The 26,178-nt window shown below is 35.6% G+C and overlaps 2 protein-coding genes across 3 annotated transcripts in view; both read right to left on the bottom strand.

Moving 5' to 3' along the window:
* ATF6 (activating transcription factor 6) overlaps positions 1 to 26,178 on the bottom strand; it is a 192,650-nt gene that overhangs the window by 62,891 nt on the left and 103,581 nt on the right. The window lies entirely within an intron of this gene.
* Positions 8,842 to 9,582, bottom strand: LOC134385112 (proteasome activator complex subunit 3-like). Its single transcript, XM_063107013.1, has one exon. It carries the CDS (start codon positions 9,580 to 9,582, stop codon positions 8,842 to 8,844), a length of 741 nt encoding a protein of 246 aa, XP_062963083.1.

Below are 26,178 nucleotides of genomic sequence, written 5' to 3'. Positions count from 1 at the left end.
ATGGTGTGCAAATAGTTTCTCCCATTCTGTGGGTTGCTTTTTCTCCTTCTTAATAATGTCCTTTGAAGCATAAAAGTTTTTGCTTTTGAAGAAACCAATTTATCTGTTTTTTTATTTTCTTACTTGTGCTTTTGGTGTCATATCTAATGCATGTTTAGTTTTCTTAACTTTTCCAGAGTGGCTCCATCATCTTACGTTCACACGAGTAATGTATGAGTGATCCAGTTTCTTTGAATCCTTACCAGCATTTGATTTTGTCACTATTTTAAATTTTCAGTCAATTATTAGGATGTAGTTAAAATGTCAACTCCATTCTCAACTTTCTAGGACCAATTCCCACCTACCCACTTCTCCTCTTTCCATGTCCACTCTCTACCCTCTAGGCCCAGGCAAAATTAACTGCCCCTAATTTATGTTCCCACAATCCCTTATGCCCATCACCATGAAATCAACATATTATAGTTTGTGTTATTATGTCTGTTTCTACTGGGCTGCATTTCTTCAGTGCTCTTCTACTGGGCTGCATTCATAATGGTAGGATCCATGGGCTTCCTGAAATTATTTGATATTCTGTTTTAAGATGTATACATATTTTTCTTGGGAGAGGGAGAGGTCCATGATCAAAAAAGGATGAAGGACCACTGCTTTAGACAGAAAACTCCCTCTTTCAATTTCCAGCATCTCAGGCTAAAGGTACCCAATAAATATTTTAACATGAATGACTCTTTTAGTAAAAAAAATGTTACCTCATTCAAAATCGTTTCAAATCTTATAGCATGAAAGTCATTTGTCTGTAACAACTACTTTACTTACTTTCAAGCAAAGAGATTAACTTATAGCCATAATGTGCTTGAGTGGTTAGATTTTATTTACAGTAAAACAGTGAGAAATCTTTAGCAAAGCATTTTATAAGTAACAGTTGATTCTCCCAATTAGTGACTATCTGTTTTCTACCATCCCAGACATGATTTAATAGAAATGACTAACAACTACTCTGGTCAGTTTGTGGCTACTCTATCATCATGGTTATTATTCAGTCACATCCTGAGTAAAACTTTTTTAGCCTTTATAGTCTCACTCACAATTAAATACATTCTTTTCCTAACACATCTCAAGTTCCACCAAAACAAATACTACTGTCAATCTGTATTCATAGCATGATGAAATATATTAGGAATAAAAGGAATTTAAGGCTGCTCTACAAAAATGAGACGTTTGAAAGTTTTGTATCCATAGCCCTAGAATATATTGGGCAAATAACAGTAGATCCAGCTCTGGGATGGGTGCCTAATATAAGTACTGGAGTAAGCTATGGAATGTATAGGTAATGAGTTCAATAATTCTGTGCTTGTCCCACAGCATAAAATGTGTAAAAAGAGCAGAGAAAATTTTTCAGTGATACACAAGAAGAGGAATAAAGTAGTAGACTGTTGAGTCTACCTACTCGATTTAAACTGTTTAAAATTTATGAAATAATTTTTACCCAGAATGTTTTATCTTTAATTAATAAATAAGACTTACTAAGCTTAAAGGAATTTCTTTCTACATATTTTGACAAACTATTTAACTTTTAAGTATTTAAGAAACTAACTTTTTAAATACAGAAATCAGAAAAGGTAAATGAAGCATTATGTTCAGGATGACAGAGAATCAATTTTGAAAAACAAGTTTGAGGATTCTCTGCTCTTTGATATACTAGACTTATTTCTCCCTAATTCTTAGAAAAGTTTTAGAGAATTACTGAAGTGTTAACAGGGTGAGAGAGTTGACTTCAAGCGGGCTTGTGCAGCATGAGGATTCAGTACAGATGTTTGAAATAACTTGCAGCTGTTGCAGGGTGCACAGGCTTAATGACATCACCGGGAATACTGAAAGAGAATTGCCTGGAGTACTTTAAAATATTTATATTATTGTGATGTGAAAAAAAAATTTAATTAGAAGCCAAAAAATAGTGTAAAAACCTAATTGGCCTTTGTTTAACTCTGAATCGTATTTTTAGATGTCTCTCAACATTGTTACATATTCCTGGGTTACGTATCCACATGTCTTACAAAAAGGGAGAAACAATTTTCTTCGGTTTGATCCAGTTTTGATTTAGTTCAATTTAGTTCAAAACACTTTATAAATTTACTATATGTAAAACACCATAAGGGATAAAAGGTGAACTAAATACCCCTCACCATTCTCAAGAAACTTTACCTAGTGAGGATATACATAAAAATAATACAAAGAATAAATAAGTACTACATAACAGTATTAAGAGAATCCAATGGAATCATGAGGATTTAACTGAGCATTCAAACGCTGCTCCTTGAAGAAGAGCCTGACTACCTATAGGTACTCTTAGGCACCAGAGGTACATTATTCTTTCATTCAGATAAAAATACTGGGTATTTGTCTCAATTTTCATATGTCAAACCTACCATCTATTTCAATTCTAAATCATATGGAGCAGCCCTGAATTAGTAATATGAAATACTAGTTCTCTAGGCCAAAAGCCTAGGTAAGATATGATATTGAGAAGGCATGCTTAATGGGTATGCTAGCCATCCATTCCTTTCAGCATTCTAAGTTCCAAGACCCAGGTGGACTCTGAGGAGGCTTAGCTCACAAAGTTTAGCCTCTATCTGAATGGTTTTTACTGAATTGTACATTATAAACCAGATGACAGCTCAATAAAAAATTTACTAAGAGTCAAAATAAATCTACTCTTAATGGAATACCATGTCCTCATAATATGCCACTATTGGTATTGGCACATCTAGGATCATCTCAGTTACCTTAGAAATCTTAGTTCAAGAGCAGTGTTTACTGAAACCAGATACATATATGAGAACCACATACGTAACTTTAAAATTTCTGGTACACACAATAAAAAGCAAAAAGAAATGGGTGGAATTAATTTTAACAATCTACTTTATTTGACCCAATATATCCAAACTATTATCTTTCAACATGTAATCAACATAAAAAGCATTGAAATATTTTACTTTTTTTCTTCATACTAAGTCTTCAAAATCTAGAGTTTATTTTACACTTATAGCACATCTCAATTAGGACTAGTTACATTTCAAGACTAGAGGCTACTGTACTGAACAGTGCAGCTCTAGAGGATAAACTGCTTTTGGGAAATAGCCCTGTCAGGCTTCCTCTCTAACAGAAAACTACAACTCCTCTACTTTCCCCCTTTATTCTGTAGTTTATTTAGGAAAGCAATCATGACAGCTTCATTAAGCAGTTCTTTAGTGGTAAAGGTTGAGGGGTAGGGGAGTTGATCAGTAGGATATTTTAAGCTCATATATTAATAGTGAAATAAATAGAATTCTGCACTACATTTCTCCTAGTCTGTCTCCAAAAGCTCTAATACCATTGTCCTCTAACAGAAATGGCATTGCTAGTGGTATAACTCCTCCCCAGATGGATATGGAACTGGAAGTTTGGAAGCTCCTGACCTTTGTTTAGTAAGGAGCATTTTATACGAACAAATTAACTTTGTTACATTTAACATAAAAATTTAGAGATTGTGGTTTGAGTTTTTTCCCATCATCTTCAATTAAGTAAAAATATTACAGTCCATTTTGGTTTAGAAACATTCCAGCTTCTCTTAAATTTCACAGAATAAAATAATATACCATTTAGAGGGGGTGATATGTCAATCTTAAATTTTGCTGGTTTGTATATTTCTAGAAGAACTCTTTTTAATACAATTTCATTTACTGATAATAAGGAGGCAGTATAGTGCAGAGAAAAGAACATTAGCATGAAATGGAACACAATTGACTTGTAGGCCTTGATTCATCACAAATGAGTTGTATGATGCTGTACAACTCTGAGTCTAAATTTCTTCATCTGTAAAATAAGGGAGTAAAAGTACATCTCCAAATCTCACAAATCTAAAGAGGAAACTATATATTTATTCAAGAATTTCAAAATGCTTAGCACTTTGAAAGCAACAATATTTGAAGCAAATGTTATTTCCAGTGTCCTGTTGTAAAACTTTGTTAAAGTGAGAATAATAAATAATAAAGCTAAAATAAATGGCCAAGTTGTAAAAAGGAACTTAATCCTACTGATTATAGGTTCAATTCCTGTACATCCACTCCCTCTAATTTTTCACCAATAAGTAAAAATAACACTTGACATTCTCTGTGTGAGAGAATTCATTACGTTCCATTGACTAGTGAAACATTTTAAACCTGTGTAACTAGGATCACTAACCTTGACTGATAAAATTCTGCTACTGACCTTTGGGAACTTGAAGATTCATCAACATAAAGTAAGCAAAGAAAAAAACACATACAAATGTATGATCATTTAATATAGAGCACCTATTGTTGATGAAAAGACAAATAATGAAACTTCTATATATATTCTGCTTCCAATGGATAATTTCAGTTCAAGGTAGGCAGATATTTATGTGTTAACACAATAGTTTTCTCATGCAGGGAACAGGGATGGTTCAGCATCTGTTTCTGTAATTGACTGGGTCCTTTGTTTTTTAAAAAGATCAGTAAAAAAATTTTTAAATTCCTTGATGTCAATGTACAGTAGCATTTTTCAGAAATGTTTAAATGTTGACAGAAGCAGGATTCCCTCCTACTCATACCAAATCACGTAAGCAGGAACAACTCATCTAATCAATATAAAACAACAAGGCTGCTCTCTCATACAGATTTTATAGAAGTAATTAAATGTTTTGGTGGGGGGGGAGAACAAGCACTAAATAATAAAATGATCACCGATATACTGCTAAAACCACTGCGGAGATCCAACTGGGAGTAAAATCCTATCTAACTGTCTAGACATTCTCATAGTCATCTAGGCACATGTCCTCCTGGCTACTTGATCACTATTTTCCATACTCTAATCAAAATCCCTGCCTCATACAAATATTTTCACAGTTAGGGAACAAAGCCAGAAGAATCCTTGGAACACAGAATGAATGGGGGTTTATTTACTGCTATTTGAATCTGGGGATAAAAGTCAAATGAAATTATTAGACTGGCTTTAAATATAAGTGCTTATACTCTACAAAAGTATGCATATGCTATGTTACAATAATTTGAAAACATATGCATCCTTTAAAATAAGTGAAACACATGAATTTCAATAATTTTGTTAGACTAATGGGCTATGGGTGATTTCTCCTTTATTTTTCAAATTTCTGAGCATGGAGATAGTCCTTTTGAAAATAAGAAGCATTTTAAAATGATAACAGTTATATATTAATGGTTGAGACCATTTGGTAAGAATTCTACAGAAATACGTAAACCTTATAAAGACTACAAAATAAATGTTGCCTCTAACAACCAAATTTATAAGCGATTAAATAATCTTTAAAAACTCTTAACTCCAAAGTTCAAGAATTTTAAAATTAATACTCTTCTATATCATTTATGTGTTTTAAGAAAGGTATTTCATTCAATTGTAAAACACAGATCTACTAATTTCAGAGTTTCCAATCAAATTTTAGTTAGTGGCTTTCATGAATTTGAAACTAAAATTATTTAATTCCAAAATGAGTTTTTAAAACTTATTAACATTAAAAACTCATATTTCTTTATAAACACATACACTCTCAGTTCAGCTGTTTTGTTAGAAAGGAACAAAAAAGAAGATTTCAGTCACTACTATGAATAATAGCCAATTGATTCACACTGGTACCATATTTTAACACCAGTTCCTGAAATAGGTTTATTATTATAAAAGTTTTTCCAACCATTTGCAAGAAAGGGGAAAATCACAAAGGGATTACTTTTTGCAGAAACAGCAACTTTATAAAAGCATTCCTGTACCAATTTAGTTTGATAAGAGTATTAGAGAAGGGAAAAAAATGCAAATACCAGACATCTTTAATTACGAAGGGCATGCATATTTTCTTAGTAAAAGGCATGCATGGGATTAGAGATAATTTATTTCAATCTGGCATAGGGTTTCACAGTTTAAGAGTAAAAGGAGTAAGTAAAAGATGATGGTTATATTATGTATGGAACAGATATTTTAAACCTTAGATGATTAACACTAGTTGAAAATTTAAACAACATTTGGACTTCTCTTATATTGTCCACTACACACTTGTGTACAATTAAATGCTTGTCAAATGGTATAAACTAATGTAAGATTCCTGGCACTTTTCTGAATTAGATATAACACCTTACTAGGGAAAGAAAGAGAAGTCTTGATGGGGGATGTGAAATGTAAACTGATGTCTTTCTATTAGGCAATATCTTTTGTTATTGCTTTTTAAGGGCAGATTTGAGAGACTCACACTTTTCAGAAGTTCAACAAAAGAATAAACTTGTTTTACTTTGTTATCATTTTTTAGGAATTTACTTTGAAAATAAAGTTTCCACTAAACCAGTTTACACATTTTTCTAATCTACATAGGTTAGAATAGACAAATATTTTAATAAGGACAGGCTCAAGTATAAGGTACATTTTCTAGATATAACTATAGATAAAATTTTTTAAAAGATGATTAAAGCAATTTTATATCTCAAATTAATTCACCTTACTAATGGAGAGAAATATACTCTTTTCACTCTTCCAGGTAAAATAGATAACGAAAATGAAAAAAAAAAAAGAAACGTTTCATGAATCAGGCACGTCCCACACAGACATTGACACCACCTGAGAAAAACTTAACAGATGTCACCGCTACATTAGAAAAACAAAAAAACCCACCCACCAGTAACTGGAGTTCAAACTCAGAAATATTTTTTTTAAAGAAAACATTCAAAAGAAAAATTTCTGCTTTACATGTTAAATAATTCTTGCTGTTAAAGAGGAAATTTTTTACAGCAGATTTAAGAGTCAAGTCTGTACAACAAAGGTTCATGCTGGTTTTCACCCTTGGCAACCAAAACACACTGCTGAAGAAACATTCAAAAGTGATTTCGCTTATTAAATGGGGATATGGGGAGGGGAGGTAGTTTTGTTAGGATCAATTAAAAGAAAACAGATATAACAATCATGTTATGACCCTGACTATAACGAGATCTAAAAGTAATTTCATTTGCAGCAAGGAATTCTCTTGTTCTATCCTTACAAAGATATTGCAAAGGTGGGGGGGAGGTAGGATTACAAATGAGATTTAATAATAGATACTAGACTCTGCTTACTATATGGTCACCTAGTTTCAGAGGGTCTTATATTATGCAGAAAAGAAATTTCAATGGAAATACATTCTCATCTCTCACAAAAAATAAATTTAATCCCTTGTAATTTTTCCACACAAAAAAATTGAGAAATAATTTGTTGCATGTAAATACTGTATTATTATAAAATATATTAAAAGATTAAATAAGTTCGTACCTTAGATATGTGTACAGGCTTAAAAATATCATGAGATTTCAGTTAGTTGAATTGGAAAAAGATGAAGCTATCATTGTGCACAGGAATAATCTCGTTTCTATATATAAAAAAAGCATCTAAAATAACTCCTACTCACCTGTTTTCTAAATTTGTACTATATAATGTCCACAAGTGGTGTTGAGTGATGAATATCCTGAAATAATATTAATACTGAAACAAAGGTGTTTTAAATAAATACACTTCAGCTGGCTAAAGTATCTTTATCATCAGAAAAGATGGAATTCTAAACCAAAATCACTATGCAAAAAGGATTCATTGCATTATATCACAAGGAAGAAATTGTCCCTGATGCATGAGGTGACTCAGTGCAAAAATGTATCTTACCTGCAAATGAAATCTGGAAATGCTGAACTTTAAAAATACCAACAATATAGTTAGTTCACTGTTGAGAAGACAATGGTTTCCCCTTATAGAGGCAGAAAAAGCAGGCAAGAGGGGAAAAAAACCGTCACATTTTAAAGTCTTTAAAGATTGATCCATACATATAATGTGAGAAGGAAATCTAACCACCTTTAAGAAATATCTTGAGACCAAAAAAGAAGGGAGTTGAAAATCAACTGGGGGAGGAGGGAGTATATGTGATATAAAGCCTGATGGATTTAGCAGGGATTTATGAGATAAATGTATATGCAGAAGAAATTATAAGCTGTATGTAAAAGGAAACTGAAAGATGATGAGATAGTGGAAGGTTTTGCAAGGAAGCCATTTTCAAGATTCTTCATTTTAAGGGAGGTGGATGTCCATCTCTCTGGAAGAAATAAAATTTATTACTCTTTATATGCTCATTTTTCTTAAACATCATAGTTGAAAAATATCAAGGGTATGAGTCCAACTGAGGAGGAGGGTAACCTTATCCATCTGAAAATTAAAGTTCAGATAAGCACACAGGCCATCATAAAATGTTATAACAAAGTTTTATTTCAATCCTCTAAATTGGAAACTCCTTTCCTTGCAAAAACAAAAAACAAAACAAAAAACGAATGATGGTGTCCCACGGTCTGCCACCACCACCAACTCCCAACAGACCACACCAGAAAGGACGTCCTGGGAGTCCCAGCGGCATTTCTGAGGTTTGAACAAAGTAACGTACAGCAGAACCTTAGGAAAAGCTTCATTTAACTTTGTTATAAACTTTAGTTAAGTAACTCCCGAAACCATTCAATGTCACCAATGCCATAATAAAGAAACCTTGGCCTACATCCATCTACAAAGCTGCTTTTAAAAATGGCAGTCCTTTCTTGTTGGCCAACCTTACCACATTCTATCAGACGGTTTGTCTCCATCCTCAAAAAGGGAAGATCAAATAAAAATTACAACAAAAGATGATTCATTACGAGGATAAGATGTGTGAAATTCGGTAACGCTCACTTCCAGTCGTCTCATCACCTGTGGTCATTAATAACCAGCCTTCTAGCTGCCAAAATAGCTCAGCCATCTCCTTTAGGAAAGTGGGATGGAGAAAGGTCCTCAGTATAGGTTGTTGGAGTTGGTGCTCCGAGGGGTCTTGATCTTCTCGATGTTTTTGAGGATTACGTCATGCAAAGTGGCATACTGGTTCCGTAAATGCAGCAGGATCTGGCGCACACTCAGGTACTCGTTTTCGTCGACCTCGGCTACAGTGCGGCGATAGTCTTCCACTTGGGGGTACTTCACTATCTTGGATACCAACTTGGCCCGGGTGTTGTAGTAGGTGGAGAAGCGGCGTAGATAGGAGGCGGCTGTGCTCTCCACGGTCCACAGCTGGTCCACGGTGTCTTCCTGGATAGACACTCCGAAGTTGTTGCCATCCTCCACCTTCGGGATGAGCAGCTGCACCCATATCCGCACAGTGTTGCACTTCTCCCTCAGCAGCTCGATCTCAGGTTTTACCCGCTCAATCAGCTCCACCAGATTCTGGTTGCTCCGCAGAAACCGTCCCTCACCGCCCGGCAGTGCTGGGAGCTTGACCGAGGACTGGGTCTGCAGAGGCGGCAGATCCCGGTTGGGCCCATCCCCTGCAGTGTCTGGGGAGGCGGGGGAATCGGGGGCTGGCACCGATCGGATTCTGGACAGGTCTTGCAGGCGGAGCTCCTGGACCCAGCTATCCAGCTCAGACAGCTTCTGAGGGAAAAAGGTGGACACCAAATTCTCGGCCTCCTGGGCAATCCGGACCCGAAACGAATCTACTTTCCCCTGCACATCCCGCTCTCGCTTCAGCGGGGAAGCCATGACCTCCAGAGGCCTTGAGCGTTGCGGCGGACACGACCTGGGTTTCTCCCTGCTTGGAAGGCTGGGCTTAGGGTCTCCGCAACCACCACTAACTCCCAACAGACCACACCGGAAATGACGTGCGGGGGGGTCCCAGCGACTCGCACTGCGCCCGACCACGCCCTCCGAACGACGCGTTCTGCAGGCAGCCCCAGCTTCGGCGCTGCCAAGGCTCTCGGTGTGCCGAGGTTCCCGGTGTGCCGAGGTTCCGAGCCAGGGCTGCAGGAGCATCGAGGTCCACGTGTCAGGGGAGACCTAGCTCTAGTTTCCAGAGCCGCCACTCCCTTACCTACCAGCCTGGCTGACGGGAAGCCTGAACACAAAAGACAGTTCCTAAGAATGTCATTTAAATTAAGCATTGTGAAGACCTGGCAATGACAAGTCGGATTCTTCCATGAACTTTTGAAGTACCCTAATACTTTACTTAGTAACTCAAGGAAATCCACAGTCCCTGGATCCAGAATACACATCTCTTTTGAAAGGCACCTCACCAAATGAGCTCTCCAGAGCAAGGTCCACATCTAGGGAGCCGTAAGTCACATCTTTACAGATAACCTGGACCTATCCATGCTTTCCTCTTAGAAAATCACAAGTGCTTCACTTCACAGTGGTACTTTAGTCAAGTTAACAAACTTCTGAGATCTTCTATGGCTTACTTATGAGGAAATATTAAAAATTGACAAATCTGCACAAAGGGTGTATGTGAGTTCAGTATTATTCTTGCAACTTTTCTGTAAATTTGAAATTATTTCAAAATAAAAAGTTAAAAAACTACCTTTTCCCAAAAGGCTTCCAGAACTAAAGACAAATTCTGTAACCTTCTGAAATTTGAGCCTATTTACTTCTATTCATTTTCCTTCCCCTGAAATATTTTCTTTTTGTTGTTTGCAATACCACAGAGTAAAGTCCATGCCTTTGATTTTTATACTAAATTACTGACGTTTACTTCAAAAAGATTATTCTAAAGGTGCTATTGTATAGTTAGTTTCTTATGTAACTCTCACCTCAATTAGACCATAAACTCCTTCAGGGCAGGGGCCAAGTCTTAATTTGTCTCCATCTCATCTGGCACAATGCCTGGCATGGAGCAGGTGCTCAACACAACTGATGAAACGATCTTGAATTAGTAAGATTTTAGCAAACCATACCTTCACATGACATACAACTTAAGAAGGAAGTATCAATAAAACAAACATGTTGTTACAAGTTGGGTTCTCCAGCAAGCTGACTCAGAGTTTGCTTATAGTAAGTTTATTAGTAACTGTTTTTAAGATGGAAGGGAAGAGACAGGAGAGGCAGAAGTTGGACTTGAATGCACTCTCAAGGCCTCAGCTGACCCCATGGAGAAATTGGGAAAGGCCCTTCAGAGTTGTCCTGAGTTAGGGACACGGCAATTCCTGAAGAGGGCTGTCTGGCAGCAGGACTGCCAGCTGTAGGGAAAGAATCCTTTAGTACTGAAAGGGGATCTAGGGAGTGCATGGCAGCTGCAACTACACATGTCATAGTAATATACTTATACTAAAAAAGTAGCAAATTGTGTTCAAGTCAACTATGTTCAGCCTCCATTAGGAGTTAGAAATTTGAAGATGGCTTCTGTGTTCAGATTTATTCAAGTCTTGTAGGACTGCTATAAAGAAGGATGCATTGGAAAAAAATTATATATGGGGTGGAGGGGATACGGGGATATATATATATATACATACACATATTTGTATTTGTGGGAGAGATACTGGAGAACTACTGGTAAATTGGATCTCAAGGTATAATGGAATGAGGCAGGAGAAGTAAACAAAGACCAGCTCAGGGAGGCAGGCCCCTGTTTGCCATGCTTAAGGAATTTGGATTTAATAAAAGCCAATCAAGGAATTTAGGAAGGGAAAAAATACACACAGATGGATCATATGAAGGGTGGAAGTGGATCTGAAGAAGAGACTAAAGGAGGAGAGACTTGTCATAATCCAAATGAGAAAATACTTGTATGCCTCATTTAAAGTAGTGGTGATGGGGTTGAAGAGAAGAATCAAAACAGATTTAGAAAGTAAAATTTAAAATATAAGCACATCTTGTTTCATGCATTTCACAGATACTGTACTTTTTTTTTTTTTTTTTTTTTACAAATTCAAGGTTTGTGGCAACCCTGTGTTGAGCAAGTTTATTAGCACCATTTTCCCAACAGCATGTGCTTACTTGGCGTCTCTGTGTCACATTTGGTAATTCTCAAAATATTTCAGACTTTTTCATTATTACCATATCTGTTATGGTAGTCTGTGGTCAGTGATCTTTGATATTACTATTGTAATTGTTTTGGGACAACACAAACTGCGCCCATATAAGATGGTGAACTTAATGGATAAATGTTTGTGTTCTGACTGCTCCACCAACTGTTTCTCCATTTCTCTCCCTTTCCTCAGGCTTTCCTATTCTCTGAGACACAAGAATATTAAAATTAGGCCAATGAATAACCTTTCAATAATAATATTGAAATTACACCAATGAATAATGGCTTCTAAGTGTTCAAGTGAAAGGAAGAGTCACACCTCTCTCACTTTAAATCAAAATCTAGAAATGAGATTAAGTTTAGTGAGGAAGAAATGTCGAAAGCTGACATAGGCCTTAAGCTAGGCCTCTTGCACCAAACAGCCAAATTTGAATGTAAAGGAGAAGTTCTTGAAGGAAGTGAAAAGTGCTATTCCAGTGAACACACAAATGTTAAGAAAGAGAAATAGCCTTTGTAGGGAAAATAAACGAAAATGGTCAGGGCTCCTCAAGTGTTCAGAATCTTGCTGAGCATTTGATGTAAATATGCATGTGCACCCAGGCATTCCTTGGTTATTGTCTAAAGTAATTGCACATGTGCACCCAGGTGTCCTGGGTTATGGCCTTAAGTATAAAAGACGAGTGGCTCCGATCCAGTGCTCCCCCCCCCGCACCCCCCCCAGGATGCTCCTGGGGGCACCGCGGGGAGGCCACTACTGCTGCTGGAGGCTGTTGCTGAAAGCTGTTGCTGCCAGGGCCCCTGGGATCCTCCAGGAGGCCACTGCCACTGCTGCTGGAGGCTGCTGTAAGCCCTTGCTGCTACTGCTGAGAACTGAGCTCGTGTCATCTGCCAACGGCTCCCAGGATCTTTCCCAATTACCTAGCGTGGACCTATGTGTGGGGGGTCTGGGGACCCAGTCTGTACAATGAGTTTGGAGGGTCTGAGCCCTAGCTCTGACAATATAAATGGAAACTTAGTATAACTAAAATAATAAAACATTTTGGCTTTAGTTATGATTTGCCTTACTTTACACAGATGTAGTGGAAATATTAAGAGAACGAGAATTACAAGTGGTGCCTGAAGATGTGACAGAATTGCTGCAATCTCATGATAAAAATTTTAACAGATGAGGAGTTGCTTCTTATGAATCAACAAAGAAAGTGGTTTCTTGACATGGGATGAAGAAGATGCTGGGAAGATGCTGTAAACATTGTTGGAATTACAAGGATTTAAAATATTACATAAACCTAGTTGATAAAGCAGCAGCAGTATTTGAGAGAATTGACTCTAATTCTGAAAGAAATTCTCCTGTGGATAAAATGCTATCAAACAACATCACATACTAAAGAGAAATCTTTCGCGAAAAGAAGTGTCAACCGATGTGCCAAACTTCATTGTCGTTGTATTTTAAGAAATTGCCACAGCCACCCCAACCTTCAGCAACCACATTGAGGTTAGACCCTCCACCAGCAAAAAGACTGCAACTTGCTGAAGGCCCAGCTAATTGTCAGCAAAATATTTTTAAAATTAAGATATATACATTGAGTTTTTTAGACATAATGCTATTGCACACTTATACTAAAGTATAGTGTAAACATAACTTTATATGCACTAGTAAACCAAAAAATTCATGTGACTCATTTGAGATATTCACTTTATTGTAGTAGTCTGAAACCAAATCTGCAATATCTCTGAGGTGTGCCTATACCTGGTGATAATTTTGGATGTGGAGAAGTGAAAAAGGTAGAATTCAACATTATGTAACTTTTTTTTTTTTTTTGCTTAGGAAAAGAATTTATATTTATACTTACATTAAACCTCCCCCAAAATGTGAATTAGATATACATACATTTTGACACTGTAGGAAATTGTAGGGGAATTGTAGAAAAATATAACTTTAATATACGCAGTTTTGTAACAAATGCTTGCTAAAAACATTTTAAGTAAAGCAGCTTCTAAGGGGCCATACAAAGGTCAGGCGGGCCCGAGCACACTAAACATTCCAGGAAGGGAATGACCCCCACCTGGTTCCAGGAACTGACTAGTTCCTTATCTAAAGGCCACCTGGCCAGACCCCGGGGAAGATAAACGATTGAGAAATGCACTGTTCCTTATCGGGGTACCAGCCTGCTAAAGCCCACCTGTAAATCTAAAGGCGCCACAAATCTATCAGGGTACCAGCCTGCTAAAGTCTACCCATAAATCTAAAGGCGCCACAAATAACCAACAACTCATCCTGTCACAAAGATCTGTTCAGAAAAACTGTATAAAAGGTGCTTGTACTGTAAACTTGGGGTCTCTTTTGTCCAGGAGACTAAGTGACCCCAGCATGCTGGAATAAAACTCTTCTTGCCTGATTGCAATGGTCTCTGTCTCGTGGTCTTTGCGAAGTGAGCCATCCTGTGTGTGTGGGATTTGTGCACGGTGCACAGGTCTTACAACACACACATTTACATTCAAGCTAGGGGAATTTAGATAGAGCTATCAAGCAGAAAAGGAAAACCAAATCTTGAAACTTGCCAACAACTTTACCATATCTTAATTTTCTTCATAACTTTGGCTACAAAAGATTACAATGGAACTATTATGAAAATTCCCTTTTATACCCAAAACATCCTCAATGGTGTTATGGTTTAACAAATGGTCACTATTTTCATAAAGTAAATATTTCTAGTTGCTCTTTTAAATAAGTAGGGAAGTTTCTTTCTACTTACATTATGATGCTGATTAATGCAGCCATTTATACGGAATGATTTCTTTAGTTGTCTCATGATAGACTATAAAATCCTTTAGGAGATTCAGCTGGTATTTTTTCTGGTATGATGTAAGTTTTATTTATTCATAATGTTTCCTGTCCTTGTTAACAAGGTTGACAGGAGAATAACAGCTCCTAAATTTTCTTCCCTCAATGACCAACAGCAATGAGCAGTTGTTTTTAAAAAATTATTTAACGTATTTCCATGCCTTGATTTGACCCATGAAATTAAAACTGAGTGCTAACAGGTGAAGGAATGCCAGGGACAGCTGTGTAGAATGTCTTGTCCAGGTCGGTTTCTACTTTCTCCACAGCCCAGCAGGGTTCATCATGTACTGGTGCCAATAATTGACACACCACTCTTCTTTCACAAATACCTACAGTTTTATGGATTGATTTATCCCTTACATATCCTCCAACTCTGAAACTATGCCCTGTGAAGAAGGGATTCTGTGGTCCTATGTGTGAATTACATTTACAGAACTATTCTGAGCAACTGTTCTTGTATGAACTACTGTACATAAATGTAACCTTGAGATACAGACTGGGATTTAATCCTTCAAAATACATTTTTTTCACTGACTTTTCTGTTTATAGAAGTAAGGAGAAACAAACAATGGGACTAAATCTAGGTAATCTTAAGACTGGTGGGTGGTAATATTTATTCCCTTATATTTATAAAATTCTTCAATTCAGTTCGCAATGGATCTTAAATTTTCTAGCCAATGGCTTCATTTACCACTTATGAATAGTTTTACAATGTAATTACTAAGAACCCTGCCAGAGCCAATTTCTAGGGTTGACAAATATATTACTTCCTCCTCCTTCATTCTTTCTGTTAGACACACAAGAGTACAGAAACAAACAATATAGAGGTAGTTGCTGCAGTGTCTCTTTCTCAATTGTAGTTGCCATTTTAACATCTCCAGAACTCAGTCTCCAAATCTAATGTGTACATGCATAGCTTTAAATGAAGAGGAGTGGCAATATAGCACTGTGGTTAAGGCTATGAAGTTAGCCTGCCACATTCAAATCCTGGCTTTTCTACTTACTACCTATATGACCATGGTTAAGTTATTTAACCTCTTTCTGATTCATTTTCCTCATCTATAAAATGAGCACTATAAAAGTAGCTATCTCACAAAAGTTGTTTTGAGGATTAATAGTTAATACATGTAAAGAATTTAAGCACTGTACCATGAACATAGTAATTACTCAATAAATGTTACCTATTATTAAAGGAGGTCTCTACATAAGCATTCCAAAATCTCCCTTCATCCTTTGAAGTGCAGAACTGTGAATTATATACAAACAAAGATATAATTTTTTTATATGCTACCTTGTTATTTAGCAATGATAGCTAATTTTACTACAGGGCTGAATATAAGTAAATTTTTAAAAACTGACTTAAATTTCTGAGATGATTAGTATTCAAAGGCCATAGCACCGAAGGCACAGGTGAAGTAAACACAAAGTTTACTGGCTACATTGGCTGAAAAGTGCATATCTGAACAGAACCCCTTCTTAAAATAGCTATGTATTCATCAAGTGCATATTATTTTATCTTACAAATTACATAATTGGTACAGTTTGGAAACAATGATGTCACTCAAGTGTCCTTAGGATCATTGATTTTAACAAAAATCTACTGATCTCTGGATCCTAGATTCCTGACTTTTTAAAATTTATTGACCAATGACTCTCCACCCAAGGCAATGATGGCTTCCTTGTTTATGAAATTCCTTGTACTAGATGAAAAATGAATCCTCTAGTTCTTCATTTCTCTGATGAACTGAGTCCATCAGTTCTCTATTTTTTTGTGTGTATTCACATTTTGATGATAAAAATAATTGATGCAAGCATACTGTGTGTCATATTATAACTGCCATGTACTATTGGGGCCAGCAATCATGTTTTTTATGATTATGACACCAAGTACCATTTCTTTAATGGATTTGCAAGAAGGGAGCCTATTAGGTATGATTATCCTTTCTCCCCTTCCCCCAAACAACTGTTAATCAGATAGAGCAATGTTTTTTGTTTTTGTTTTTTTAGTGGTTCACATAGACAAAAATTATGTTATCACAGAATACTCAACAGGATGGAAATATTTAATTAAAAATTTGAAGTACCTACACCAGGAAAGAATCACCTTCACTTGCAAGTAATGACTATTTCACAAAAACATGATGTGTTACATAAATTACAGCTGATTTAAATTTTATCTTTGTAATTTTATTTACATGTAATATATACAATTATTTTGATTTTGTAATTGTAAACTAGAATTTAAGGTGTTTCTAAAATTTAGTTTTATGTTTATACTATAAGTATTTAATAAACCTAAGTCAAACCTGGAGGAGAATTTCTTCCTTTAAAAGGAATTAACTTCCTTTTAAATGCCTCTTCTGAATGCCTTGTGCAAACAATTACAGTTATCATCCTTCAATGCAAGTCTAATCATATTTCTGTCTTCTACAGGGTAAGACTCAAATTCCTTAAATGTGGCCCACAAGCTCCTTCATGATCTGGATCCTGCCATCATGTATTTCCCAGAACCTACTCTACATACCAATAGTTCTCTCACTCATCCTATGTGTTGACATATTCACCTCTGTGTGTGAAATGCAACACTACTTCATCTTCCTCCCACTCTCTACCCTACTCACTCTTCTTTAATTAACTCAAGAATTGTTTTCTGAAAAATCTTCCCTGATACCACCTACTCCTTCCTTAATGAAGTTAGTGCTCCTGTCCCAAGTTAAATAGTGTAATAATATCTAATTCATAAAGCTGCTGAAAGGATTAAATGAAATAACATATACAGCTAGGACAGTAAATACTTCATAAATAGTAGTAATTTTATTTGTAATCTCCGTATTCTGCATTATATCTTTTTTATAATTCCTATCACAGTGTTATAATTTTGGATTTACAAACAAATCCAAAATTTTCTCCACTATAATAAATTCCTTGAGGACAAGGATTTTAGCTTATTCATTTTTATATATTCTGTGGTAGCACAGTGCCTGGCAACAGTAAGTGTTCAATGAACATTTACCAAATGAATAAATAAATTAATGAAGTCAAACAAGATAAAACGTTATCAGACAGAACCTGACTAGCAGAAGAGACAGGACTTTTAAGCAATTTATCTTTTTCTTTTTCTCTGAAAAATTGCTGAATTATGCTACCTCATATGAAAATCTATGTTGGGGATCTAACAACAGACTTCTGGGCTAAATTCTGTAAGGCTTTATACAAGAAAGGTAGGAAATATATTTTTTTTCTCCCATCAACAGCACTCAAAGTTTCACATTCTGCTTTTGACTCTGGTAATATGCCAGAATTTTACTAGTTACAGTATTAATAGGTTCTAAAAAATAGCCCACACTTAAATAACTGAAATGAAGTTCATCTGTAGAACAGTAGTAATGCAATACTACATGTTTGTGCAAAATGAACATATTGGGGAGTAGGGGAGGACTAGAGAGGTACACACAAGGAAAGGGTGATGCTGGCTCTGACTCATGCTCCAACTATTTATTTATAGCTTCTTATTAGTATGGGATTTATTTTATTTGGCAAAAACACAAGATTTCTACTGACTGAGAGAGAAAGATGTAAGAAAATGCCTAAGCATAAAACTTCTACAGCTGAATAATAATCTGAAACTCAGTGCTGTATCAACAGGCTCCCCAGGGAATGATGCAAACTGAAACCACTCCAGAATTACAAGTTTCAAGAGCTGCAGACTTTACTACTAAAAGTAAAGTAGTGGTTAACCAAAGATTTTATTCCTCTATAGACACCTCCATCTATAAATGCTAAATTCACTAGTTGGACCTAGATTTTTAGATTAGTACACAAAATATTTACAAGTTCTTAAGTTCTCTAAATAATTCGCATGAGTAAAATAGTCAAAAGCAAATTTTAAAAGACAAGACAAATTTACATGCTTCAAAAACTGAAAAAATGTAATTTTCCAATGTTCATTTAAAATTACTCCCTACACTCTTACTGTGATTTTACTTCTCAACACTAATCACAAACTGATATTCCATTAAATGTTTATTTGTATATTTGTTTAGTGTCTGTGCCAAGAATGTAGGCTCTGGAAGAGTGAGGGCTTGTTTTGTCCATTGCTGAATTCTTTGCAGTGAGGACAGCCAGAAACATAATGGCTATTCAATAAATATCTTTTTGGATCAATGACAGTAAAATTGGTTAAAACTCTTGATTAAATAATTTTTTTGAGGATAGCTGCAGTTGGAAGAGATTTTATTAAAAAAAATTATAAAAGCCAGGCAATTATTCAAATAGAAAGTTACAATTTAGCATGAATAAAGTTGTATAATAAAATGAGTTCTTAAAAAGTTTGAGGAAAGGAATCTTTTATACTCTGAAAATATCTTGCATTTATGTTTGCTTTTAAAGAGCAACAAAAAAGGCACTACTAGTTTTAAAAAGTTGGGGTTTTGGTGTTTATCACTACCATTCACCTTAAAATACAGATGTTAGTTTCAAAATGAAATTAAGATTCATATTCTGGTAAATGAAAAATATGCCTTCCTAGTTTTATATTTTAAAATCATGTCAATTGCATAAAACTGCAGTAAAATCAAAAAAAGAAAAAAAACAAATAAAAACAATTTAGTCTGGACCTCTTTGGTTCTATGAAGTATTTTATCTAAGGAGACATTATATTCTAATCGAAGCTGAATACAAAATTGGTAAAATAATCCTCAGAGGATAATACCTTTCAAATAACCAGCAACCATATATGCACAGAAAATCAGGTGACCATTTCTTACTGTATGATAGGGTATCATACATATTTATATATTTTACTAAAAAATAAGCAAGATAAACTTTATAACTAAAAAGCTGACCCAAAAGCCTCAGACCTAAATGAAGTTGTTTCATCAGGATGGACTTGAACTATTTTATGCTTGAATTCAATTTATCATTAATTTTTTATCTTTTTAACAACCTGTGCACTCCTATTACATATAAAAATGTCAGGTAACAGGTTTCATCTGAAAATGTGAAAAAAAGAATCACAACCTTGTGCAATTACTTCTATTAACAATTACTAAACCTACGCTGATATAATTTTTTAAAATCTTTATATGATTTTGCATATGTTATTAAAACTTCTAAAAGAACAATAAAGGCTGGCTTTATGCTACAAATGAAAATAATGTTTATTACATCTTCTAGACAAACTCATGACAGACATATCAGTCATGTCTAAATCATCCATCTAAGATCAATATGAAAAGGTCAGATTAAAGACTACATAGTTTCTTTTCAATTATCAGCTGATGTCACTAATTCTATCCAAATGAATGTGATGTCCATTTGAATAAACCCTAAAAACAGTCTGCTGTTACTCAGTTTTCTATATGTAATTTAAGTCTCTAGTTTCTGTACACATCCTGTGCAATGAACATTAAATTAGAATCAGTACAGGAAATATTTAAAAGAACTCCAAAATCACTTATTCTAAAAACTATTAGAAGAGGTTATACACTATCGAGGCAGACGCTAGCTATCTTTCGGTTTGGAAGAATCCTTCCGTTCAAATTTCTGATTCCCTTTCTCCCCAAAACAGAAAAAGGTAGATCTAAATGTTATAAATCAAGCCTTCATAAACCCAGTTAGGTGATAGTAATTCCACTGTTGTAAAATCTTACGCTCTTTCCAAACATGCTCATTTTCTCTCTGCTTATGGATGATAAGGAAAATAATAGCATTAAAATGAATCTTTCTGGGGAGTTGGAGGAGGGGATGGATCATGGATGATCAGCTAAAGCTAATGAAAACAAACTCTCTCCCCTTGTCCTATCCATTTATGGGTTCTTCATACTGTAGCCACATGCTTCAAAGGTCAATTCCCTGATGATAGAAAAATAAACATATATTGAATACCTACTATGTGTTAAGTATTGTGCCAGTACTTGCTTTATTATTTTGTTTAAACTCCTCAACAACCCAGGAAGAGGTAATTATTAACATTTCCACAAGAGATAAGGATACTGCCTCTGTGAAAAGTATTTCTCTCATGTCTTTAAGTTTGTAAGCAGTAGAACAATGCTGATTAAAACCCACATTTATCTGACTCAAAAGCCCATGCTACATGATTGCCTACAAAAAAATGCTGCATCAGCTCCCAGAAAGTAGTTTTCTCCACTAAACTAAAAAGAAATGACTCACAGCTGAGTGGAAAAACTTTCTTATTTCTGAATAAGACTGCACAGTGCTATAAGATAAACTATATCTTGTGCTATTTTCTACTCTTTAAGCCAATGCATAGAACATGTGTATGTGTATACACATTCATGTATACATAATACATGTATTTTTAAAAGATCCATTCTAGAATCTGATTCTAAAGCTCTTTTTTACTAAACGAAGGAAAACAAACCACTAATAGATTAGACAAGAAGTAACAGACAATTTTTATAAGAACTTTATTTTTAGTTCCTCTTCCACTTACTTTTCAGTGTATTTCCTAGCACTGTGATCTATACAGGCATCTATTACGTATTTGTCTTGTCTAGTCTCAAGAATTTTGGTTTGGCAATATCTTCTGCTATTCATTACACTTTTGCTATAATTATCTACAGTATATGTTATGTTTCCAAAGAGTGTATAAATAACATTTCATTGGTTAAAGTATAAAGACTGGAAATTTGAGGATGAAGAAGTTCAATCACAGGATACTGTTTTAAGAAGTTCCAGTGAAATGTAAAATCTAACAAAGTCAAGGATAACACAAAGAAAACTGAAAGCCTGGTATAACCTTTTAAACTTGGCATTGTTCATCTGATCTTTGACAAAGGCACCAAGCCTATTCACTGGGGAAGGGACTGCCTCTTCAGCAAATGGTGCTGGGATAACTGGATATCCATATGCAGGAGAATGAAACTAGATCCATACCTCTCACCATATACTAAAATCAACTCAAAATGGATTAAGGATTTAAATATACACCCTGAAACAATAAAACTTCTTAAAGAAAACATAGGAGAAACACTTCAGGAAATAGGACTGGACACAGACTTCATGAACACGACCCCCAAAGCACCGGCAACCAGAGGAAAAATAAACAAATGGGATTATATCAAACTAAAAAGCTTCTGCACAGCAAAAGAAACAATTAACAGAGTTAAAAGACAACCAACAGAGTGGGAGAAAATATTTGCAAAATATACAACTGACAAAGGATTAATATCCAGAATATATAAGGAACTCAAACAACTTTACAAGAAGAAAACAAGCAACCCAATTAAAAAATGGGCAAAAGAGCTAAGTACGCATTTCTCTAAGGAAGATATACAAATGGCCAACAGACATATGAAAAAATGCTCAACATCACTCAGCATCCGGGAAATGCAAATCAAAACCACACTGAGATACCACCTAACCCCAGTTAGGATGGCTAAAATCCAAAAGACTCTGAACGATAAATGCTGGCGAGGTTGCGGAGAAAAAGGAACTCTCATACATTGTTGGTGGGACTGCAAAATGGTGCAGCCTTTATGGAAAATAGTATGGAGGTTCCTCAAACAACTGCAGATAGATCTACCATACGACCCAGCTATCCCACTGTTGGGAATATACCCAGAGAAATGGAAATCATCAAGTCGAAGGTATACCTGTTCCCCAATGTTCATCGCAGCACTCTGTACAATAGCCAAGAGTTGGAACCAGCCCAAATGTCCATCATCAGATGAGTGGATACGGAAAATGTGGTACATCTACACAATGGAATACTACTCAGCTATAAAAACGAATGAAATACTGCCATTTGCAACAACATGGATGGACCTCGAGAGAATTATATTAAGTGAAACAAGTCAGGCACAGAAAGAGAAATACCACATGTTCTCACTTATTGGTGGGAGCTAAAAATTAATATATAAATTCACACACACACACACACACACACACACACACACACACACACACACAACCGGGGGGGGGGGATGAAGATATAACAACCACAATTACTTGAAGTTGATACGACAAGCAAACAGAAAGGACATTGGTGGGGGGGTAGGGGGGGGAGGGAGAAGGGAGGGAGGTTTTGGTGATGGGGAGCAATAATCAGCCACAATGTATATCGACAAAATAAAATTAAAAAAAAAAAAAAGAAATATCATATATTAAAAAAAATAAAATAAACTTGGCATTGTTTTAATTCTTCCCTTGAATATCATAAGTATGGATATCCATAAGCAAAAACTGAACTTTGATCCATACCTTGCACATATACAAAAATTAACTCAAAATGGATCATAGAACTAAATGTGAAAGCCAAAACCATAAAACATTTTACAAGAAAACATATGAGAAAATCTTTGTGACCTTGAGTTAGGCAAGTATTTCTCAGGACAATGACAGCACAATCCATAAAAGAAAAAGCTGATAAATTGGACTTCATCAAAATTAAGAATTTCTGCTCTTTGAAAAACAGTAAGATTAAAAGACAAGCAACAGATTGGGAGAAAATATTTCCAAATCATGTATTTGATAAAGGATTTGTATCTAGAATATATAAAGAACTCCCAGAACTTCCAGATTGCTGAACCAGGAATTTCCTGGAGGGTAGGCACACAGAGAGGGCATGGAAACTCTATGCCCCTACCCACATACCTTGCCCTACACATCTCTTCCATCTGGCTGTTCATCCATATACTTTGTAATCATAATAAACCCATAAACATAAACTCTTCCCTGCTGGCTTTGACAAAACAAGTTGCCATGTTGTGAGCTGCCCTGAGCAGAGGCCCATGTGGCAGAAACTGAGGGTAATCTCCAACTGACAGCAAGAAACTGAGACCTTCAGTCCAACATCCTGCAAAGATGTTCAGATCATAAGAGATTGAATTCTGCCAACAATCATGTGAGCTTATACATGGATCCTTCCGCAGTCAAACCTTGAGATGAGACTGCAGCCCTGACGAAAATTGTGACTGTAGCTTTCAGATGAGACACTGGAGAAGTGGACTAAACAAAGCTATGCCTGGAATCCTGACCCACAAAAACTGAGATAATAAATGTGTGTTGTTCTAAGTTGCTAAACAAAACAAAAACACAAAAACAACACCAAAAGTACTTTCAAATTAATGATAAAAAAACAACTCAATAAAAAATTTGGCAGAAGATTGAATAGACACTTAACCAAAGAACTATGGATGGCAAATAAGCACGTAAAAGATGGTCAAAATTATTACTCATTAGGAAATGCAAATTAAAACTACAGTGAGATACCACTACACACCTACTGTAATGGCTAAAATTAAAAAGACTGCCTATATCAAGTGTAGACAAGTATGTAGAGGCACTAGAACTCTCACATACTGCTGGGGGGAATATAAAATGGTGCAGCCACTTTGGAAAATAGTTTGGCAGTTTCTCAAAAACTTAAACATATATTTATTATATAATCCAGCTGATAGAGTTTGGATTTATTGTCCCTCCCAAAAATCACATGGAAATCTGATCCCCAATGTAGCAGTGTTCGGAGCTGTTTGAATCATGGGGGCAGATCCCTCATGAATGGATTAATGCTCTCCCAAGGGAGTGGGGGTGGTGAGTGAGTTCCCACTCTGTCAGTTCCTACCAGAACTTGTTTAAAAGACGCTGGCTCGCTCATGTGTGCTCCCTCTCACACTCGCTCGCTCTCTCTCTCTCGCTCTCGCTTCCTCTCGCCCTGTGATGTGCTTGAACCTGACAGCTGCATTTTCCACCATGAGTAGAAGCAGTCTGAGGCCTGCACCAGATGCAGCTGTCCCAGAATCATGAGCTAAATAAACCTCTTTTCTTCATAAATTACCCAGTCTTGAATATTCTGTTACAGCAACACAAAAACTGACTAATATGCCAACCATTCCACTCCTAGGTATTTACACAAGAGAAATGGGAGCATATGTCCCTACAAACACTTGCACACAAATATTCATAGTAGTTTTATTTGTACTAGTCAACAATGGAAGGTGAATGTACAAGCAAATTGTACTATATCCCTGTAGTGGAATTCTATTCAGCAAAAGAGGAATGAACTACTTACACAAGCAACACTGTAGGTGAATCTCAATTATGCTGGAGGAAAAAAATACATAATGTTGATTCCTAAAAATGTAAATTAATTTTTAGTAACAGAAAGATGATTGGTGGTTGCTCGGTGACTGGGGACAGAATGGTCAGGAAGTTGTTACAGAGGGGCATGAGGAAACAAAACTTTTCAGAATGATGGGCCTTCTGGTTTTGACTATGGTGATATTTCATAGACATATACATGTCAAAACTTATAACATGTTCAGTTAAATATGTGCAGTTTATTATATGTCAATTATACCTCCATAAAGCTGTTAAAAAACAAAATAGAACTAATCTTCACCTTTAAAAAAACTCATACAGCAATGTATAGCATATAAAATTACACTATCAATTTTAAATTACAAACTATTAAATAAAAATCTTTGCTTCATATGGCAGAGACTTAAATTTAGACCAGTCACAAAATTTTATTCTTATATAAAGAAAATCAGGGTCTTCCAAATGGTATAGTTCCTGTTGCTACAAAGCCTAACTCCTTAGAAGGTGATAGGGCAGAAATCCAAGATAAACACTAAATGTTTAAATATTCCTGATTAAAATAGCACAAAATTAAAGTTTATTTATTTTGAAAACAATAAAGAACATGTCAAATGAAAACAAAATAATATTATTAAGTTGCATCTACAAATTCCTGTAAATTTTCTAGCTTCCAACAGCTGGAACCAAAGAAAGGTGTGAGGAAAGAGAAGAGGGAGAAGAAAGATGAGGGATGGCACTTTTCCTCACAGCATCTAAAACTGTTAAAGGTCAGAAATTTCAAAGATGCCTGATGATGTTAGCAGAAACAAAAGCTATTACGTAACTATGTAAAAACCATGCCAATCTTCTCACTAATGTTTCTTTGTTTTTTGGAAAATATAAGGGACTTCTGAAACCAAAAAGTTTGAGAACCACTGATACACATAAGTCTAAAGATTTCCACTCTCTTACTCAGTTGAGTCTTGGATGTGATGGCAAAATAGGAGCCTGAAGTGTCAGGGTCAGACATGTAGAAGACAAGCAGATGGGTAGATAAACATATACATACATACATATGTCAGAGAAATGTCTGCTTGCATAGCTCTGAGTTGGATTTTCTTCATTCCAAAGTCAAAGAAAGATTATTTTTTTACTATGTATCATTCTCTTTAGTTCACACTGCTTGTTACCTCCACCAGAACAGATTTTCAAAAGTTGCTAGTTCAAAGCACATTTTAGAGGGAGAATTCAACCAGCCTCTTTAAAAAACTTCAAAGTAAACATGTGGACACCACCCTTCTCCAAGGCAGACTCATTTTTAACAGAATAAAAGTTACTGAATTTCTATTCAATAAAAAAATCAGTTACCCTATTTAGAAGATGCTGAATGGAAAATTACAAGTGACTAAAAGAAACAGGTAGCTATCTATATGATCCAACATCTACTAGGAATATA

The sequence above is a fragment of the Cynocephalus volans genome, chromosome 8 (genome assembly GCF_027409185.1).
Source record: "Cynocephalus volans isolate mCynVol1 chromosome 8, mCynVol1.pri, whole genome shotgun sequence".
NCBI lineage: Eukaryota > Metazoa > Chordata > Mammalia > Dermoptera > Cynocephalidae > Cynocephalus > Cynocephalus volans.
This window is presented reverse-complemented; position numbering and strand designations above follow the sequence as displayed.

Bases quoted from the DNA above. Each gene is read 5' to 3' on its own strand.
- LOC134385112 (XM_063107013.1), bottom strand. From the start codon at position 9,582: ATGGCTTCCCCGCTGAAGCGAGAGCGGGATGTGCAGGGGAAAGTAGAT.